Source organism: Eschrichtius robustus, chromosome 6, assembly GCF_028021215.1.
Source record: "Eschrichtius robustus isolate mEscRob2 chromosome 6, mEscRob2.pri, whole genome shotgun sequence".
Classification (NCBI taxonomy): Eukaryota; Metazoa; Chordata; class Mammalia; order Artiodactyla; family Eschrichtiidae; genus Eschrichtius; species Eschrichtius robustus.
Window position 1 is genome coordinate 11,783,794 of NC_090829.1, and position 21,611 is coordinate 11,805,404.

The window sequence follows — 21,611 nt, forward strand, 5'->3', positions numbered from 1 at the left end:
AGGCCTCCCTGTGGTGCTCTGAGGCCCATGGCCACCAAAGGGCTGTTGCTGCCCTCACACTCTGGACAGCCTCTGCTCTCCCCAGGCTGGTGACTTTCTGATCCTCTTTAGGAGGCAGCGGGGCACCCCATGTGTCCCGAGGTTTCCGGAAGCCTCTTGTTGATCCGTGATTGTTCCCGTCGAGCACTGGGAGGTGCGTGCAGATGGAGCCCATTGGTTCCTAAGTAAACCCAGAGAATCCCTTTGGGTTTCAAGTGCTAATGGCGTTCATAGGGAATAGGGAAAGCCATCCAGGGGCCTGTGACCTGAATGGGAGTGTGGTTTTGATAGAAATTGTGACTGCCCCATGCTCCCCTGGGAGCGGGGTCCAAGTTGTTGCTGAGAGCAGGTGAGGGAACAGGGTCGGGGTGCAGGAGAGGTCACACTCAGAGAGCTTTCAGCATCAGCCTCTATAGACCCCACCATCTGCTCCCCAGCTCCTGACTAGGAATGAGCTCAGCTCTTACACCGGGGATCCCACATCCCTTACCCCCTCACTCGCACTCTGTGGAAGGGAAACGTGCTCTCCTTGGTGGCTGACATCTTTTCTCCCCGCAAACCCCCTACCCGTCCCCATCTATTTAGCAGTGGCCAGTGTGGCCCTGTGATTAGGGAGGAGAAGTAAGAGGGACCTCGCTTGGGCTTCCCTGGTGGCACAGTGGTTAAGAATCCGCCTGCCAATGCAGGGGACACGGGTTTGAGCCCTGGTCCGGGAAGATCCCACATGCCATGGAGCAACTAAGCCCGTGCGCCACAACTACTGAGCCTGCGCTCTAGAGCCCCCGAGCCACAACTGCTGAGCCTGCGAGCCACAACTACTGAAGCCTGTACGCCTAGAGCCCATGCTCCACAACAAGAGAAGCCACCGCAATGAGAAGCCCACGCACCGCAACGGAGAGCAGCCCCCGCTCGCCGCAACTAGAGAAAGCCCGCGTTCAGCAACGAAGACCCAACGCAGCCAAAGTAAATGAATAAATAAATTAATTAATTAAAAAAGAGGGACCTCGCTTGACCAGCACCTCTTGGTCAGGAGTGTGTAGCCCAGTGGGTGGTATTTGGTAGAAGTTTAGCATGAAGGCACTGGGTCAGGGTTTGAATCTGGACCCACCCTTGCTACCTGTGTGACCTTGGGCAACTTCTTTAACCTTTCTGAGCTTGGTCTCCTTTATAAAGTAGGGATGACACTTGGACGACCTCACAGGGTAATTTTGAGATCTAAATGAGACGTGTCCCAGAACACCTTATTATATATTATACTCAGAATAAATACTCCGACAGTAGCTGCTGTGATTTTCTTCGTAATCATCTAAATCCACATTTAGGGTTTGTTAGGAGTCAGGTACTGGGTTACTCTCATCTTGCAGGCATTCTGCGTGATCTGGAGCCACCCGTAGCTACAGCATGGCTTTGGGCAGCCGAGTGACACGACCCCTACTCTTTTTCAGTTTCTGCAGCTCACTGGCTGGTGTGAATCCCAGGTAGGGGCGCAATCCTGCACAGTTTGAGCCACCATCTGGTCTTTGGTCCCTCAGCAGCTCCTCTGCCTGTGTATTATTTATGGGTAGACTGTCCACTTGCCCCACGATCATGTCACTGGCAACGTTACCCAGGTTGCGGGCACCTTGTGGTAGAGCAGAAATAGCCCCACCAGGGGTTGGGGGCTCTGGTTTCCTGGCTCTGGCCATCTACCAAGTAGCTGTGTGACATTTAACAGGTGGCCTTGCTTCTCTGGGCCCTCCTTTGAAAAATGAGGGGTTGAACTGGATGGCCTGCGAACCTCCTTCCGCCTTCTATCTCTGCTGCAACCAGCGCAAACATCCGGGTGATCTTGTTCCTTCCTGAGGCCGCTTGTGGGCTGGCGTGGAGTGGAGTGAAGGCCGTGGCCGTGGCCTCGACAGTGGCCGGCCTCTCCACCCTCTCCCCCTTTGTTGATGACACCGTGGGAACCCACTTGTCAAATCCATTCACGAGCAGCCTTTTAACACTCTCTCCACAGCGCTGTTTCCGTGAAAGCCATTAGTGTTCACGAGTCATGAAGATATTTCACCTTCTTCCTGTGTTGCATTGTACAGCTCTAGCCTGGTTCTGCTAACATCTCCCACTCAGCGCTGTGTCGGGCAGGCCTCAGCTCTCTGGTTTGCTAACTGGGCTTCCCTGCCGTGCGTGAGCCCCGCTGGGCCGTGTGCGCGCTTGGGGAGCCCGGGAGTGTAGGGCCCTTATTCAGATAATGTATTAATACCAGGGCCTGGGTCCTTTGTTGGAGTTTGAAGGTAAAACCTAGTTGGCTGTGCTAAAGATTTCTAGGTATCATCTTTCATATGATGGTGAGAGCCAGATAGCCTGCTCTTTTCTTGGACTGTAAGTTGGCTTCTGATTTTCGAGGTCCCGTGTTCCTGTTAGGAGGCTGGGAAGTAGTCTCTCAGTTAAGCCTCCTCGGTTAGACGTGGGTGTGAGCTCTTGGATGCCTCCTGTGCTCCATGGTGCCTGGTGCCTGACGCCCTCTGCTTCGAGAACTCTTCCCTAAGAAACCTTCGACTAATCACTCTCTCTTTCCAACATTCCCATGTGCTTTACGCCGGTCACTTGTCACTGTCTGTCTTGAACTGGAGTTTGTAATGAATGTGTCTGTTTACCCGACTGAGTTGGAACCCCTTATGTTGGTGTGAACCCCTCCCCCCCAGAACTCAGCGCCCAGGAGATGCCTCATCAATGTCCAGTGGCTCGTGTCCTGCTGGGGGGGTGTGATGGCATGCTCCCCTCCCCACCTTGTGTGCACCCGCCTGGTCCTGCCTTGTGTGTGTGGGTTTAGAAAATGTTTTATGAAATGCCTTACAAAGAGGCCATGTGCTTTGGGGTTCTTTAGGAAGTCCCCAAAGTTGTTTCCTTGGGCTTAACAGTTATAAAATAGGCTGTGAGCAGCAAGAAAGAAGTTGAGGGAGATCTGACCGGTCTATGCGGGCTGCTATAGTCACGTCTATCAGGTTTACAGAACAGCCCAGCTGTGTGGAGGGGAAGATGTGTTATCATTTAGGTTTAGATTTGGCTGAACATAACAGAAAACCCCCAAATACCACTGGCTTGAATATGAGACTTTATTTTCTCTGTCATGTAAAAAGTCATTTCAGGGCAGGGACCTAATTTACTGTTCCTTCATCCTTAAGAGAGTTGCCTCATGATCCAAAAAGGCTGTTGAAGCACCAGCTGTCATATTAATATCACAGATGGAAAGACAAAGGAGCTCTCCTGAAAGTCTCACTCAATATCTATTTATATCTCGTTAGCTAAAAGTTAGTAGCAGGAGTACTAGCTAAAAGTTAGCAACAAGGTTAGTAACAGGGGTACCAGCCTCACTCAATATCTATTTACATCTCATTAGCTAAAAGTTAGTGACAGCTGGGAAGTAGGTTTTAGCTGGAACATTGCCTCACCTGGAGACATGGGGGCTCTATTTCCAAGAAAGATGCAGCGAATAGACAGTGAGTACAGAACACATGCCCAGCACTTACTTGAATGAATGAATGAGTGAGGGGATAAGTGATGGAGAGATGCCATCTGGGCCAAATGTATGCCAAACCCTCATATTGGCAGGATCCACAATATGACAAGGAAAGCACATTTCTGGTACCACAAGAGGGACAGAGCCTTGAGGAAACTTCAGAAACTCCCCAGGGACTCAAAAGAGAGCATGTTCTACAGGGCCACTTCAGATGGGCATCCTCTTTTCCCTCTTTGTAGGGATCTGGTTCCCTTATTTGGAACACAGCAGATGCATAGCAGCGGGTCAGGAAGGGCTGGGCCTGGGTCACGGTAGCCACATTTCAGAAGGTCCCCATGAGGGCATCTGTTTTTGCCTTGTTTGAAGAAAGAAAAGCTTCATCACTCAAGCAGGGAGACGTGGCTGAATTGAAATACTAAAATTTCCTTAAATACAGATCCCTTCTTAGAAAATGTTAGAATCCTGTGGGGTTAATTATGGTCTGATGGTCCTGGTTTGAAGCCTGTAGGTGGTCTGTGGTTCAGCATGGGGCGGCTTCTCGGTGCCAGGTGCCCTCCAGCACGTCTGGGCAGGTGGAGGGCCCCCGAGGGCTGTCCTCACACTGGAGAAGCACGGTGGGCCTGGAGCTCGGGCTCTGGAGCAGTGAGTGTGCTGCTGACAGCAGGTGGTGCTGTCTTCTCAGTGGTTTGTCCTAGAGGGCGGCCCCTGGTCCCCACTGTGTCCCTGAGGCACACCTGTGTGGTCCCAGGGCCACACAGTGGGCCTGCAGCAGGCAGGTCCCCTGGTTGAAGCTTTAGCCTGGCATTCATTCACAGTCTCTGTTCTTGACTCCCTTTTGAAACCTTGATGGGAGCCTTTGTCAAGCCTCCTACAGACACTGTTTCATAACTCTGCTTCTTCCTCCAGGCCCCCCACCAACCCGCATTTTCAGATCATCCCCATCTCCAGCCCTCAGTTCGGGATCGTCCTCATTTAAGAAGCCGTCCTGGATTCCCTCCATGGGAAGAAATTTCTCCTTCATGTCCCCTCACTCTGTTACTTCTGAATGTCCACTCCCTCCCCAGTTTGGCTCCCTGACCAGGTTGTTGCCGCCTGAGGGTTGGGTCGGGTGTGACCTGCAGTTACACGATCACAAAGATGGAGGGGGCACCGAGGGGTCACACAGCTGTCCCTCACCCTGGGGGCTGATGGGCTCCAAGTCTGATTTTGTTCCTCTCAACTGTCTTTGAGAAGTGTCCTTGGCCTGTGGTATCCGAAGACTTCCTCTCAGTCACGTGAGACTCACTCTGGGAATGGGTGTGGGCCCAGATGTTCCCCCCACCTCCTGGGTCCCAGGGACTGCCTCGGGGGTGTCCCCCAGTTTATGTAACTGACTGAGGGATCCAGTTAGCCAGGGGTGAGTGGGAGGCTGCAGCAGGCCAGCATCTGGCAGCGGCTTGCCTGAACCCTGGCAGGTAGTTTAAGGTGGGCCTGCTGAGAGCAGTGACAAGGACTTGCTGCAAATTTCTGGTGCAACCTCATGGCCCACTCCTGGGGGACGCGTTTCTACTGCATGAAAACAACAGAATGTGAGTCAACTATGTGACTTACAATTTTCTAGTCCCAGTAAAAAATTTAAAAATAGCAGGTGGAATTAGTTTTAAATAATATATTTTAACCCCTTAGGTACAAAATATTGTCATTTCATCATGTAATCAACATGGTCGTTATTAAGGAGATCGCTATTCTCTTTTTGTTCTAAGACTTTAAAATGTGGGGTGTTTTACACTCAGTTTGGATCAGTGACGTTTCATGTTCTCGATAATCCAGGCTAAAGGGGCTCTGCTGCCGCTTCTGTTGATTCTCCCACTTGAAGTTCCCCGAAAGCAGGGACAGCATCGTGACGATCAGGGCCTTCCCCCCACCCATCGCAGGTGTCGGCGCGTGTGATTTGAGTGGGGGCCTGTCCCGCAGGGTGACCGCACGGGGAGGCTGGGACTCGGAGCGGCTGGAGTCTGGTCACAGCTGCGTGAGCTCAGGGACGGTCCTGGCCCGTCGAAGCCACGGTTCCCACTCAGAATGACGCTGCTGGACAGTAATCTTCGGGGCTTTTCTGATTCTCACGTGCTGTGAGCTGAACCATGTGTCTGGGCAGGGGTGCTGCTGGGGACACTGATACCCTTGGCCTCATTAGCAAATGAGATCATCTCTGTGAAGGGCCATGGTCGACTGTACCCACCACGGATGGGCCAGTTCGCTGCCGCTAACTCTGACCCAGAGCCTGCGTGTTTATCTGGTATGTTGGGTCCCGGGCTGTGAAGACCCTCCACTCCCCCATCCAGCGTCTACACAGACCTGCGGGTGCCCGGCCTGTTCCCAGGCTGCCCAGGCAGAGGAGGACAGGACTCGTCCAGGCCCTCGGGACGCCCACCTTCTGGAGGGTGTGATGAGCCAGCGGGAGCCCCTGCTGTGTCCGAGGCTTTATGCGGTTTCTCTCTCGCGCAGGCGCAGCTGGAAGCTCAGAGAGCCACGCAGGACTTCCAGAGGGCCACCGAGGTGCTCCGCGCCGCCAAGGAGACCATCTCCCTGGCCGAGCAGCGGCTGCTGGAGGATGACAAGCGGCAGTTTGACTCGGCCTGGCAGGAGATGCTGAACCACGCCACCCAGAGGGTATGAGTCTCAGCGGAGCGCGCCCGTGGGACCAGGGCCGGGCTGGGCTTGCGCCGGGGTGCGCGCCTCTGCCTTGCGCCTGCCTGTGGGCAGGGACAGAGAGGGGGGCGGGGCATGCGTCTGCGTGTGGGCGTGGGGTGGGGAGAGGGGCTGGGCTTGTGTCCGCATTGGGTTCCTGCGGCCTCGGGGTGCAGGTGCCCATCAGACCCAGACTCCCCGCTGGTTTCCCCGAGCAGAGGAAACAGACCCCCAGGCATGTTGTACGTCACAGGTGGTCATCTCCATGGGGTCTCTGCGGGCCTGGGACTGAGCCGTACTCCGCGATGACAGTCACCCGGTGACAGGCGTACCTGCCCCTTCCCTGTCGTTTGAGGTTCGTCTGGTTCAGATCACCCCTGACGGTCCTGACTGTGGATGGGGCTTCCCCGAGGGACCCGATCGTTCTCCAGAGTCCCCTCCCTCTGAGTCCCAGGGGACTGGCTGGGTTTGGAGCCCGGGTGGAGGACCTTGATTACTTGCCGAGCCTGGACTCAGGGGTGGGTGCCAGTTGGTGAGAAGCGGGGGCCACGGCAGATGAGGCCAGAATACAGGGGGTGCGCAGGCTGGCCTTCGGGCTGGGCTGGGGTCTGGGGAACCAGTGTATGCACAGGAAGTGGGCTTTGACTCCTAGGTTTGGTGCCATCATTGTTTGGCCCTTTACCAGCTCCCACGATCTGCCCTCTGGCCACATTGCTGAGAATCAGAAGTGGTGGGTATAGCTGGACTTGTCACCTCTTTCTTCCCCTCCTCCAGCTGGTTTGCTGTGGGGAGGTGGGTGAGGCCTTGGATGAAGGGTGATGTAGGGGGTGGGAGCTAGTCTGGATTCCCTGAGAGGCCGCCTGCGGGACTGGAATAGAACCTTTTCAGTGTCACCTGCCACGGTGGCTCAAGTCCTGGGGGACCTGATAATTAAAGATGGCCTTGTGCTTCCTTAAATAGAATGCCTGACGCACAGCCGGCTTGGACTTGGTGTCAAATGCGGGTCGACTCTGTAGCACCTCCCCTGCAGCCCGGGCTCCTGGCCGGGCTTTTGTGGCCTGGGGCCTCCTGCCACCTAGTGGACACGATGCTGGGAGAGCCAAACACAGCTTTCCTGGGTCCACTGGGGAAACGCCAAATGGGAGGTTGGAAATCTTGGAAATTTACAAGCCACAGCCTGACAGAGTGAAAAGGACAGGAAAAAAATAAAAATGAGAGTAGCTCCTTCCAAGAAATTAGCTGAAGGCCTGCCTTTCTTTACTGCCCTTCTTCCACCCCAAAGAAGATCCAAATCAAGCTAGTCAGAATCATTCAGAAATCACTTAATCTGTTCTTTGAAAAAGAACAAAATGGGTTTCTGCTTTTTTTTTTTTTTTTTTTTCCTTCTACTCTTTAAGTCCCGGGACCGTAGTGGATGGTGAGTGGCAGTCCAGGAGAGGTGTCCTCAAGACCTCCACATCCCATGACTCCGGAAGCATCATTCACACCAGTCTTTGGGAATGGCGCTTCTTGGGGTTGTGCAGTGTGCAACTTGTGGGGCTGTACCGAATGGCCCTGGGCCTCCTGGCATCGCATGGGGCTCCTGAGGGCCCGGGGAGGGTCATCTGATGTGCGCTCTCACTGAGGCCACTGGAGGTGTCTTGGTCATGGGGGTAACCCCTGCAGATGAGCAGATTTTCTGGGTCACAGGCCAGGATTTCCACCCTGGGGCTGCTGTTCCTCTTCCCTAGATTCCTGCCCAGTTTTATGGGCCTCAGATGCTGGTCCTTGACCTGATGAGGGAGAAGGAGAGTTGGAAACTGACACCAGCAAGAGACAGAGCCCTTGGCAGAGCTGTCCTCGACCGTGTCCCCGTGTCACTGAGAAATCCAGCCTGGAGGGGGCACGCTCCAGGGGTGTGACGGATGGTACAGACGCTCGTGTGTGGCTTTGCTGTGAGCCGCCCTCTGACTGAGCATGCTCCTGGGGCCATGCGGGCCTGGCACGCTCGGCCTCCTGAGTGCTGGTGGACGAAGACGGTGAACGGTCTGGAATATGTCCCCGGCCTTGGCTGACTTCTGGATCCTCCAGGAAGCCTGTTTCTTCAGGAGAAGGGAACGTCATCTCACCCTCTTCTGAAGAAACTGCCACGTAAGAGTCTAGAGAAAGATGCAGAGCTCAGAAAGGTCCAGGCTGTCTTGAGGAAGTGGCAGTGCTTTGGGCTGTGCGACCTCCACCCCAGGCACAGTGGAAGGACCCTGGGGTCCCCACATTCCTTACCTGAGGCCATCCGTGTGTCCCTTCTGTTCCTTCAGACTTAGGGTGACAGCGGGCAGCCCCACTTGGAGCCGGGCTGGAGCCCCGGGGTCTCTCTTGTTAGGCCACATGCAGTGCCCTGGGCAGGGACAGAGGAACAGTTCTGCACTCAGAGCTGGGATCAGCAGGGCTTTGGAAGCCGCGATGCACTTGTGTGGCCTCCCTGGGGATGTGGGGTCCCTCCCGCTCCCACTTGGGCTTTAGGCAGCTGAGGCCCCTCCAGCTTCACCCGGTTCGGCCGCGAAGCAGCCCTTCTAGGGAGGAGGTGTGGGGAGGCATGAACTGTCGGGGACCAGCAGCTCCTGGAGAGGAAAGCCCTGGGGGCGTGGATCTGAGCCCTGGGATGCACATGAGCCATCTGGCCAGCTTTTCTGTGCTGGTGGGCTTGTACCACCCGTCCCCCAAGGCCCTGGGAAGCTACCTCCTTGGCCCTATGCACCCAGGGCTGCAGGAGGAATCAGAAATCAGCCTGAATGGGCCGAGGATCTGAGGAGACCGTGAAGCCACCTTCCCGGGAGCGGAGGACCCTGCTCTTAGCTCCGGGATGTTGGGGATGAGGGTGGATGGCCTCGAGGATGGGAGAGCTCAATGTGAGGCAGAGGAGCCGGGCTGGCTGGACATCTGCTGGTCAGTTGAGGTCATTCTGACGGCAGGGGACCCAGCCTGGCTGGCAGTGCCCGTTGGTGTCCCTGTAGGAAGTATCTGTTTGAGCATCTTCTGTGTGTTGCTGTGAGCAGAGGGCCTGGGCTGCCCTGCGGCTCCTGGGAGGGGGCCCGTCAGCACTGCTGGGCCCCATTCTGTCTATTCTGCTGACCCAGGGGGAGGCCTGTGGCTTCTCAGGGTCCCGAGCACCAGCGGTGGCCTCCCCACATGCTTTCTCCGGGGCCCGCTACCTACTGCCTGCCTGGGCCGTGGTGCTGCGGCTGTTCTGGTCACTCAGGCCTCACGCCTGGGGCCTCAGAGCCTCCCATTGGGCAGCAGCGGGTGGTCAGTCCTTGGGCATCTGGAGCCGGCCCGGGGTGGGGGGCAGGAGCGTGTGTCTGTGGGTTTTGGGAACCCCAGGGATGCTGACTTCTTAGTCGTTAGGATCCGCAGAGGCCAGTGCACCCAGAGGTTAGCACAGAGCCCGTGGGTCAGCCCCGGGACATGGTCCCCCTGAGGAAGAGGGGCCCAGGGCTGTTGGTGCCCAGACAGTGATTTCTCCGGGAGTCTGCCAGCTCTGGGGAAGGAGGCGGGAAGCTGAGCGCTGCCCGCGGAGAGTGGACGGGTGGCTCTGCTAAGCACCCCCAGCCCTAAGTGCTTCCCTGCCCACGCCCTTTCCCCCAGCACCCTGCACTGAGCCCCCCAGCGCAGCCTCTGCTGCCGGCCCCCACCCACCCCCCTGGGCTGCGGTGGCCCTGACAGCCTGGATCCCAGCTGCCCGAGTAGCGCGGTGCTGCTGGGCGTCTGCCCCTTGAGGCTGGCGGTCCGGGTTTGGTCTCCAGTGTGCTCTGTGCACACAGTAGGTGCTTAATCAGAGTACACAGCTCTGAGTTGAATATGCTGGTGGTAAACTGAAGAGCGTGGTGCTGAGCGGGGGCTCAGGGGCCCAGAGTCCAGGCCGAATATCTGTCAGTCCAGCCTTCGCGGAGGTCTGGGCGCTGGCGCCCCAGGGCTGGGTTGCACGTGCGTCTGGCCACCTTGAGGTCTGCAGGGACATCTGCGTTGTGCTTCCATTTGTGGCTTCCACCTTCCCAGAATCCGCCCTTATCCCCCCCCCCCCCCCCCCCCGGTTCCTTTCCCACCCCTGGGCACACAGTTCACGGCTGGTTCCATGTTTCAGGGGCTGCTTGGTTACCTAGGAGATGTAACCAGGGTGACCTGCTTGGGGACTTTCTCCCTAGAGGCGGGAAGCGGAGTGGGGACTCTCCTCCGAGAGCAGGGGGTTATGTGCACGTGTGGTCGGGGGGTTGGGACGGGGGATGGTAGATGGCCTGGTAGGGGTGAATCGGGACGGCGTCCTTGCTGCCGCCTCACTGCGCTGGCAATGTCGCCAAGTGCTCGGAGCCTTCTGAGTGTTTAATTTTAGGAAGCTTTTTGCAGACGAAGGGCCAAGGAAGAACAAGGGCCTGTGTGCAGTCGGTGAGAGCCCTGCTTCTTGCAGGGAATGCTCTGTATTGTAGCCTCTGATCACAGCTTTTGTAGATCGTCTATTTAAAATGCTTTCAGACTGGTCCTTAAAGGTGAACCCTGCATTGAATCCTCTTGCAGTGGAACAGATCACCACAATACGTTGCCTTCATCTGTCTGATATGCTTGGGTTTTGCGTGTTCATAAAGGTTACACCAGTAAATTCTTAAAGCTTTAGATTTAAGACAAGACTGAAGAGTTACTACTGTTTCCCTAAGTGACCAAGCTGGGGAGGTTTTGAGTGCATTTTATGTCACTGTGACATCTTTGGTGTTAGAAGCCAAGGGGGAGGGTTCTCCGAGCCTCTTGGTCTTGATTGAGAGGTCATTTTAGCAAGCCTGTCACCACATTGCCAGCTTGTCTCGGTTCCCTATTTCCCTTCTCTGACTTTTTTAGTTCTGTTTTTAAAAGTATCTCAAGCATTAGAACCATTGTTAAAAGATATACATTTTAAAGAAGGTAAAGGTTGAACTCTGATAAGTATAAAGTGTTCTCCTGTCAAAGATTTTATTTAACTCATTAAGGACGGAACTAATAAGATGTTACAGCTCTTTCAAAGGAGAATTCAAAAAACACACTCATACAGAAGTTCAGGAATGCTGAAATGAATTTACAAGATATAGAATTGGTCAATATTTACAGGGCAATCAATAATCAAATGCATCTCTACTGGACACAATCTTCATTTCTAGGGGTAAGAATCATTTATATTACTATCAGTTTTCCCCAACTTACAGGGTCATAAAATAGCTCCAAGACAACGAAAGGCAGAGATAACCTGGAAGGGGGCATTAGACAGGACACCCAGTCGTTTTATGCTCATATCAAAGTATTCCAGAATTTTTCCTGACACTTAAAAAACCCCTTATTATAAGCGCATAAGTAAACTTCCCCGGGCTGACCGTGGCTGTTGCCTGGAGGGGGTGATAGACCTCTGGCTTCCTCCTGGGTGGTGTCCTCCTGCAACTGTCCTGCTGGGTCTGAGACAGTGGACCAGTGGCCTGAGGGCCCTCGGGGCTCCTCCCTGCTGCTCTTTGGGTAAAATAAAGCACGGCCCTCTCGGCCCACCTCACTGCTGCCTTTCCAGTTCATCCCGTAACACTTGGGTGAGCTGTAAGTAAAAGATGAGAAGGAAGTTGTGAGCCGCTGACGTGACCTAAACTGCTGTTTATCTCCTGCATCATCTCTCCTCCCAGCTGGCCTTGTTCTGATGCTTTTTAGGTGATGAGGGAGAGAACCAACATTGTCCCTGTTTCTAGGAATGTGCCTTTGAGCTGCCGTGGAGAGCCCTTGATTGTTGGGTTTTGAACTCATTTTTAAAACCAGAATTTCCCACCAGAGCAATGACTGGTCACCTGGTCACAAATTTTTGTAAACCCCAAAATCTGTTCAGTTTGACCCTCTGGATCCTGGATTCTTGTCCACCAGCTAACTCAGGATATTTGGGAAGGGGCCAAACAGCTGAGGTCACCATTGCCTTGCCGTCCTGATGTGCACATACCTGGCTTTGTAGGGCTCCCAGGCCCCTGATATCTGAGTTCCTGCTGGTACCGCCTGCCTGCCCCTCAGTCCCTGGCCCCAGGTGAGAGCAGGAGGAACCCACAGTGGCTACTCAGAGGAAGTGGACATCAACTGAATCAGAGAATGTTTCTTTTTTTTTCCCCCTCTGATTTTTTGTTTTTCCTTCTCTTCTTTCCTGCTCATTGCCTCAGCCGATCTATTTCATCTTATCTGACATGACTTTTCCAGAATAGATGAATAGGGAAAAATAATCCTGTTCTCTTTGGAAGTTCATTTAATCTTAGTCTGCCCACTAATTTCCTCAAATAATTTTTTTTCATTTATTTTTTAAAATTTTTATTGAAGTATAGTTGATTTACAATGTTGTGTTAGTTTCAGGTGTACAGCACAGTGATTCAGTTTTATATATATACATATATATTCTTTTTCATATTCTTTTCCCTTATAGGTTATTACAAGATATTGAGTTTAGTTCCCTGTGCTCTACAGTAGGTCCTTGTTTATCTACATTATATATAGTAGTGTGTATATGGTAATCCCAAATTCCTAGTTTTTTTAAATGACATAAGTAATACCCCAACAACGGACCATTCTGGGTTTGGCCGGGCTGACCTCTGCTGTCATTCGAAGGTCATGGAGGCAGAGCAGACCAAGACGAGGAGCGAGCTGGTGCACAAGGAGACGGCGGCCAGGTACAACGCGGCCATGGGCCGCATGCGGCAGCTGGAGAAGAAACTCAAGCGAGCCATCAACAAGTCCAAGTGAGCCTGGGCGAGCGGGTCCCTGGGCTGGTGCTTGTTTCCTCTTCCTCATCGTCTCAACCTTTTCTGTGGCCCGCCCCACCAGAGCCCCCTGCCCAGGCTACCTGTGCCCCCCCAGTTCTCTGTAAGCCCCCAGGGGTGGGGCTGCTCCGACCTGGGAGCACAGGAAGAGGAACTTCAAGAGCAAACCATTAGCTGGCCCGTGGGCTGGGGCTGGGCTTTGGGAAGCTCAGGGTGTGCCCTTGGCTCTGTGGCTGATGGTGTGGATGAGGCCCTGTCCCTCATTACCTGTCAGCACAGTGGGGTGAACTATGTACATAATACACATCCTTGTAGACCAAGAGCTGATGAAATGGAGCAAGACTGGTTTCTTTTCTTCCTTCCTCCCTCCCTTCCTTCCTCCCTCCCTCCCTCCCTTCCTTCCTTCCTTCCTCCCTTCCTTCCTCCCTTCCTTCTTTCCTTCCTTTCTTCCTTCCTCCCTCCCTCCCTTCCTCCCTCCCTCCCTCCCTTCCTCCCTTCCTTCCTTCCTTCCTTCCTTCCTCCCTTCCTTCCTTCCTCCCTTCCTTCCTTCTTTTCTTCCTCCCTCCCTTCCTTCCTTCCTTTCTTCCTTCCTTCCTCCCTTCCTTCCCTCCCTTCCTTCCTTCCGTTTCTTCTTTCCTCCCTCCCTTCCTTCCTTTTCTTCCTTCCTTCCTCCCTTCCTTCCCTTTCTTCCTTTCTTCCTTCCTTCCTTCTTTTCTTCCTCCCTTCCTCCCTTCCTTCCTTCTTTTCTTCCTTCCTTCCTTCCTCCCTTCCTTCCTTTTCTTCCTCCCTCCCTTCCTTCCTTCTTTTCTTCCTTCCTTCCCCCTTCCTTCCCCCCTTCCTTCCTTCCCTTCCTTCCCTCCCTTCCTTCCTTCCTTCCTTCCTTCCTTCCTTCCTTCCTTCCTTCCTTTCTTCCTTTCTTCCTTCCTTCCTTCTTCCCTCCCTGCCTCCCTTCCTTCCTTTCTTTCACAGGATGTTTATTTCAAAAGTTTCATATAATGTTACCAAGTCCAAGCTCACTCTGCTCACCACACGACAGGCCAATAAATCGGGAGATGAGGTGTTGAGGCAAGGAATACGACTTTATTCAGAAAGCTGGCAGATGGAGAAGATGGAGGACTGGTGTCCCCCAAAACCAACTTTTCGGGGTCTGGATGCCAGTTTCTTTTATAGAACAGAGGGGGAGGAAGTGAGGAAGTAAAGTAAAAAGGCCATTAGTTGTGCCTGGCTTGGCCAGCATCGGGGAGGGGTTGTGTTAATTCTTTTCTGCAGCCATTCTCAGGTGGGCAGGGTCAGATTGTCTCCCTGTGAGCTGAACAAAGGCACTTTAATATTCAGGCAGAGGGGCAGGGTTTCCTGAGGCAGGCCATTATGTATGATTATAATAACAAAAGCAATGAAAAGCAAAGGTTAAAGTCAAAGAAACAGATCCAACATGGAGTCAGATATTCCTCTTCCCTGTTACAATTATACCAAACACTAGGAACAGTTAATTTGTCCGACAATATAGTCTTTGGTTAAATAAGTCTTGACACTTCCAAACACTGGAATAGTTTAGAGCAGTTAAAATAATGACATAGATTCTGTCTTCATTAGTATATAAATATATTCATAATATTTATATGTAATAAAGGTAGGCCATAAAACAGCACTGAAAGCACAATTCATCTTATTACACACACAGATGGGCCCAAAGGAGTAATTTTTTTTTAATGTATATATTTTTTATCGAAATATAGTTGATTTACAGTGTTGGGGAGACTGGTTTCAATGGAGGTTTCTTCCGCTTTTCTCACTACCACTCCTATATGTTGTCATATGACAGTGATCTTGGGGACTAGTCCCAGCTTCACTCACAGTTGCTGGGCCTCCAGGCAAAGAGACAGGACCTGGAATGGCCTAGGCCCCACAGCCAGAGACAGACCCCGAGCTCATGGAGGGTGAAGGGCTCAAGAATAAAGTATTGTCAACTCCTCATGCTCGGACACCCAAGTTCCTGAAAGAGCCAGTGTCTTCCCGCTGACCCAGAACCCACGACCCGTAGAATGTTGGCCTTTCTTGTCCTCTCTCTTGCCCGTGACCTGGCTGGGTCTGCACGCTGTCCAGTCCCCCTCGTCCTGCACAGAGTCCAAGAGGCCGACCTGAGGCCCTGTCCTTGTGGTGGCCCCGCTGTGCTCAGTGAGGGACGGTGGTGCCTCTCCCTTCCCCGGGTGAGCTCGGCAGAGCTGGTGTGTGTTGAGGCAGCTTCTTCTCCGCCTCATCTGCTAGGCATCCCTAGGAGAGGAGGCTGGGCCACCTTAGCTGCTGGGCACACCCCATGTGGCCTTGAACAGCCCCCCAGAGAGGACAGTGAGCCAGGGTTTGGGGCCCTGGGATACGTGTGCATGTGTGTGGGTTTCCCGTGTCTTGAGATAGGCCTTCTGGCAGCTCGGCCCTGGGGGAGCGTCTGTATCCATCAGGCCCGGGAGCTGGGAGCACCCCCTTATCTCATGGCTCATCAGAGCTGAGTAAATGCTGGAGGATGGCCTGGCCAGCTGCAGCCACTGCCCCCTGGACACCCCGTGGAGTTTTTTGGGGGCACTGCTATCGTGCTCTTATGGGTTTCCTTCCTGTCTTCTACAGGCCTTACTTTGAACTCAAGGCGAAGTACTACATGCAGCTTGAGGTACGTGTGGCCTTTGGCTTTGAAGCAGATCGGAGTTTTCTGCCCTCAAAGCCCCCCTTTCTGTAGTGGGCTTTCAAATGGCCCCATGGCTGCCAGTGAGGGGGACACATTCTTGACCCAGTCTTCAGGCTTCAGAGTGGTCTTGCTGCATCCTTAGTGCTCTCTGACGCCCTCTGAATCTGCTGCAGTCACTTTCCGTATTGTACTCGGTTAGTGGTTCTCAGCAGGGCCCCAGAGCTTGCTGGCGGTGCAGATTCCCAGGCCCGCCCCAGAGCGACTGAACAGAGATTCTGCAGGCGGGGCCCAGCCATCTGGGTTTTAACACACCCTCCAGGGGGTCCTGACGCAGCTCAAGTGTGAGGACCACAGCCCCGGGATCAGATGGCTGGAGTGTGGGGCTTCTGTGGGAACTTGACTCCCACTGCTGCTTCCCTGATGGGCTTATTCCCAGTGGTTGCTCCTGGGTATAGAGCTTAAGGTGTCACCTGGCTGGGAGTTAGGGGGTGGCGGCTGCTCTCGTATCTGGTGCGTGGAGAGCTGTGGAAGGGGATCAGGGCCCCAGTCGTGTCTTGAGAGTAGAGTGATGGGCGTAAATGTTTGAACCCGTCACTCAAGAGCATTGCCCGGCCGGCGGGGGTGGCCTCACTCACAGAACCTCCCGTTCTCCCGAGCAGCAGCTGAAGAAGACGGTGGACGAGCTGCAGGCCAAGCTGGCCCTGGCGAAGGGCGAGTACAAGACGGCCCTGAGGAACCTGGAGACGATTTCGGACGAGATCCACGAGCGGCGGCGCTCCAGTGCCATGGGGCCCCGTGGGTGCGGTGTCGGGGCCGAGGGTGGCAGCCCGGCTGCCGAGGACCTGTCGGGGCGCAAGCCCGAGCCTGACGCTGTTTCTGGTGAGTCAGGGGCACATGTGCAGCTAGTGCGGCCTGCTTCCTGGGGCCTCCCCCGTTGGTGGGACACTGTGTTCACCACGATGCTACTGAGCATCCTTGGAGTCAGGATTCTGTGGTTAGACATGTTTGGGAAATGTTACACTTGCACCCCCGAGATTCCAAGTGCATGTTAGGGCATTGAAGGCTCTGAGAAGTCCCGCAGGGAAGAAGAGTCGTCTGGAATAGGGACTTGGGAATCAGATTTGATTCAAGTCCTGACCTTCCCACTATGACTAGTACGTGACACGGGCCAGGGTGTAACTTCCTGTTTCTTCCCCTGTAAAGCGGGGGGCACGTGATGGTCCCTGTCGTCCACTACGGAGAGCGGTAGTCAGGATTAAATGAAGGAGCACCGGCCCCCAGTGGTCACCGCACATGCGTCTGTCCTTGGGGGCCTGTTTTCCAAGGACCACCCCTGGGAAATGGACACAGAGGGTTGTGGTGGCTCCCTCTATGTCAGTCCGGAAAACCACCCCAGCACTGTCTCTGCGCACATCCTTCTTTGCCTTTTCTGTGGGATGATGGCTGTTGGCCCTTCCCCACACTCCTCCCTTGGGTGTTCCTTAATTCAGCCAATAAACATTCAAGTGCCAGGCCCCAGGTAAAAGAAAAGGAAACTAATTTGAGCAACAGTGATGTGAGTAGTTTAGTATACATCATCTCATAAACCCTGTGTGGAGAGGAACATGAAGCTCAGAGAGGTTAAGTACCTTGACCAAGGCCACACAGCAAGTAGTGGAGATGGGATTTGAACTCAGAGCTGAGCCCATCTTCTGTGCTCAGCATTACAGTACTTCTCGTGGATGATCATCTATGGGATGCTACAGGCTGTTTTTAAAGCAGAGGGAGGAGGAAAGGGGAGTGGGATCACGTGCGGGCTGAGGGGGAAATAGTTCAAAGCTGAGGCGGCTTTCAAACCGTGAGAATGACGTTGTCTCTGGGCCTTGGTCATAATGGTCCACAAAACAAACGAGGCACAAGCCACAGAGCACTGTAAGGGAATTGTGTTCTTCTGTGGCCAGTAGTGATCTAGCTGGGCTCCGAGCACGTCTTTTATGAGATCACAAGTTACTCAGAAGGTGGTCCCAGCAGACACTCCACGCAGGGCCGTCTCGTCCAGCAGCTTCTGCTGCCCATCCCGTGGAAGGAGGCAGCCCTGAAGCCTGGCTGGCTTGGTTCAGGGTGCGTTACGCAGGCCAGCTCTCTTCCTGTGCACGGGGGGATCTGTTTGGGGGACTTGGGTGGATAAAACCCCTGATCTGCGGCTGAATTCAGCTTCCACCTTCAGGTTTTGTCTGGTGACGGTGACTTCTAGGGCAGGGGCTGGAAAGTGATGGTTAGGACACTGACTATCCGTGGGGTCCAGCGGCTTCCCTGCAAGGTGCTCTGGAGTCTGGTCACGCGAGCTCAGGACGGCCACGTCACTCCTCTCCAGCGCCCTGATCCTGGGATCAGGTGGCTGGACCCTGCAGCTGCCAAGCCCTGTCTAGCTCCTGCCTGCAGCGGACGTGTCTGGAGACGTGTAAGGAACTGGGTGGCTGTCTGTCTGGCCTGGGTGATGGCTGTTCTCTCTCCTCCTAGTGGCCTCCGAGGCCTTCGAAGATGACAACTGCAGCACCTTCGTGTCTGAAGATGATTCGGAGACCCAGTCCGTGTCCAGCTTCAGCTCGGGACCCACGAGCCCGTCGGAGATGCCCGAGCAGTTCGCCGCAGCCGTGAGGCCCGGCAGCCTGGACCTGCCCAGCCCCACGTCCCTGTCGGAATTCGGGATGATGTTCCCGGTGCTGGGCCCCCGCAGTGAGTGCAGCGGGGCCTCCTCCCCTGAGTGCGAGGTGGAGCGAGGTGAGTTGAGCCCCCTGCCCGGGGGTGCCCGCCTGGAGGCCGCGCTCAGGGCCTCGGTGCACATGCTGTGGTGTGGCGGCCTGAGATGGCTCCCAGCTCCACTCCCAACCTGCTTCCTTCTGTATCTCCCATCACAACAGTCCTCTTGACAAGCACCTGCTAGAGAGGTTTCTGTTTCCCAGCTGTTACATGAGTGTGACAGATTTCATCTGCAAAGATGAGGGACATATACGGTTTCCCACGCAACGAAAGCAGTAGGCAGTCCTGTGATGGAAGCCCTTGTGTGATGCGCACAGTGGGGCCACACTGGGAGTCTGGAGGTTGAGCCGGCTGACTGGCTGGGGCCCAGGGGACCCTTGGAATTGTCGGTACTCACCCCATGATCTTTACGTTTCTACAGGAGACAGGGCAGAAGGGGCAGAGAATAAAGCAAGTGACAAAGCCAGCAACCTTCGGGGTCTCGGCAGCAGCAGCGGTGACAGTGGCGAGAGCCCGAGCAGCACGTCCCCCGAGGGCCAGGCCTTGGAGGACAGGATGCGGCAGCTGTCCCTGCAGGGCTCGAAGGGCAGGGACAGGGTCATCGCGGACACAGACGTGGTGCAGATCGGCTGATCGAGCCGCGGCTCTGGCCCAAGCGCGTATCAGTATTTAGACATGAAACCGTATGGAGAACAGTTGTGCCAATAATCATTTAATATATGCCAAATCCCAAGCATTGCCTCTAAACTGCACTAATGATGTTTCAGTGAGCTTGAGAGCTGAAGATGTTTCTTCTGGGTAAGAGCTCTCAGGCTGGTGTTTTTCAGCACAGAGTCGTTGCAGGTGGGCTGTGACCAGGCCCACGGCCTTTGTGGAACGTCCCCTGTCAGTGCTGTGGACGCAGTAACCGGTTCCCAGGAAAAACCCCCGAGCCGGGAAAGGGGCCGGGGAGCTGAGCCCCAGCGGGCTCAACGGCTGGCTCAATTGGGAAAATTGCCTTGTTCTCTCCTTTATATCCCAGGGGATCTAAAGGAAAACAAGTACACAAGACAAAACTCAAATATTCAGAACGACACCTTTTCGACCCAATGAAGGCTTAAAAAAAAAAAAATCCAAGGACACAATTCATTTTCATCATCTCTGGTTTTCAGAGGGGGCTTTTAAAAAAGTGAATTTGCTGGGACACCCATTAAAATCATCTTCTGTAAAAGGTCACTGAGAGCTGCACTTTTGGGGGTGGGAAAGGTGAATGCCGGTGTGGGGATGGGGGGGGGGGACGAGGGCAGCCAGGGGCCTGTCGCAGAAGGGGGTTCGTGGCTGTGGAAGACAAGGTTCTACAGCGTAAGCCTCATCCTACCGGCCCAGGGGACTTATTCTAAGAAGTGCATGGGGAATGGTTGCCAGTGTTGTTCTAGATTGACAAGGTGTTAATTTCTCTGTAGGCTGTAACTTTAAAAATAAAAAATTATTTAAGGGTTATGCTGCACTAGTATTTCTTAGAGGAAATTGTTCTTTACAGCTAGGAAAGGGAGGAGGCACATGTTGGCAAAGGCTGTTAAATAGAAGCAATGGTGTCTGTTATGCTAATAGTGTAAGTGTTCTATTACTGCTTTTCTTGTTTTCATGGTTACACATATTTAGAGCACTGTATTTTATTTGTCCTTTTTTGTTAAGAAAACTTAGCATTTCTAAAAGAAAAAAAAGCAACCCCATTCAAGTTGCCCATTAAGTCTGTCAAGCTTATATATTTGTCATTTGTAAATCCCTTCATACTATCCTGTTCTCTCCTTTTTTAATGACCGATAACAGTATCCTAATTACAAGGTTATTTTGTACTTGTCTTAATACCTTGAGTGTAATAAAAATGGCTTACGAAAATGTCTTTCTGTGACTTCAAATAAGAAATCCTGATGTTGCCTAAATCTTCCAGACAATCCTCTTGCCATAAGGAAGAGCATGGAATGCAGTGGTCATCTGTTCTTATTTTCAGTTAAGGTCCTGGATCCTAACAAACAATTTAAGCCCTGATTACCAGGTTTGAATTAGAATTCCACTTCTGCTGCTACTAAAGCTGAGCAGTACGGAGATGCAGTGGCAGGAAAATAAATAAAGATGAGGTGCTTATGCTGGAGGCCTGGTTCTCCTGTCTGTGGCGCCTGGGCATCTCCTAGGTCTCAGCCCCAGAGGTTGATTTAGTGATTCAGGTATACTTGGGCACTGGACTTTGAAAAGCTCCCCAGTTGTTTCTATTCTCTTTCTATATTGGCCCAACCAAAATTAATCTTTACTTGTACATCGTGAGCTCTATTTAGAGCTCTGTTACAGAAGTCAACATTACAATATAGTAAATTGTTTATATAGGTCTCCTCCATTGGATTTTGAGGGCAGGGATTAGGTCTTAGTTTGCATCCCGTATAAGATCTTTAACACAAAAAAGCTTCAGATCATGTTTATAATAAATATACCTCTTATGCTTTAGATTTTTCTTTAAAAAGTCATTGAAAAGTAATCCACCTAAAATATGCTACAAGTAAAAGCACTATTTATCAAAGTGAAATCTCACTATCAATCACTAGTACAATCTACCACTGAATGTAAAAGAACAGACTTTTTTTGTAGAAGTGTGAATTTTCATGCAAGTAATGAGTTCTGTTTTATATGGAACATACCACATGAAGTCCTCTAATAATTTCTCTAGGTTAAACTATGCAGTTTCCATAAGTATAAACATTTTATTTCAATTAAAGATAATAGAAATACAAAAGAAGTTTTAATAATCAGAGATGATGAAAAATTCCACTGTGTTAATTTTTAGATCTTTAAAATCTTGAGCATCATTCTACTCTGATGAATTTTTATGTAAACAACTGGGAATTTTTTCAAATGCAACCCAATTACCATATATTAAATCCTCAATTGTATTTTCTTTAGAGTGATGATGTTACCATAAGAACGCTGAACTACAGAGCAATTTAAAAAAGACTATACAAACTAAATTGTAATGTCTTCAATGTCTCAGACTACTACTTTCATCAACCTGATAAACCTACACTGATGAATATACCTCAGTTCTCTTTACATGAGTCAATGGGAGACGGGTATCTAACTTCAACAACCTTCATTCTTAAGCATGAGCATCTTCATGCTAAGTTAATTAGTATTAAAACTTTATCCTTTCATAACCTATAGGCAACAGTAAACATTTAAAGCCATAAATAACGCAGAA

General features: G+C 52.6%; 1 protein-coding gene across 1 annotated transcript in view; it reads left to right on the forward strand.

Moving 5' to 3' along the window:
- The window catches only part of SH3BP5 (SH3 domain binding protein 5), a 71,232-nt gene extending 51,368 nt beyond the window's left edge, over window positions 1-19,864 (forward strand). The window contains exons 4-9 of the mRNA XM_068545891.1: window positions 6,020-6,184; window positions 12,818-12,948; window positions 15,589-15,631; window positions 16,306-16,525; window positions 18,146-18,406; window positions 18,807-19,864. Of these exons, the coding sequence (XP_068401992.1) occupies window positions 6,020-6,184; window positions 12,818-12,948; window positions 15,589-15,631; window positions 16,306-16,525; window positions 18,146-18,406; window positions 18,807-19,018 (1,032 nt within the window). The 3' untranslated portion in view covers window positions 19,019-19,864. The remainder of the gene's footprint in view (window positions 1-6,019; window positions 6,185-12,817; window positions 12,949-15,588; window positions 15,632-16,305; window positions 16,526-18,145; window positions 18,407-18,806) is intronic.
- The last annotated feature ends 1,747 nt before the right edge of the window (window positions 19,865-21,611 follow it).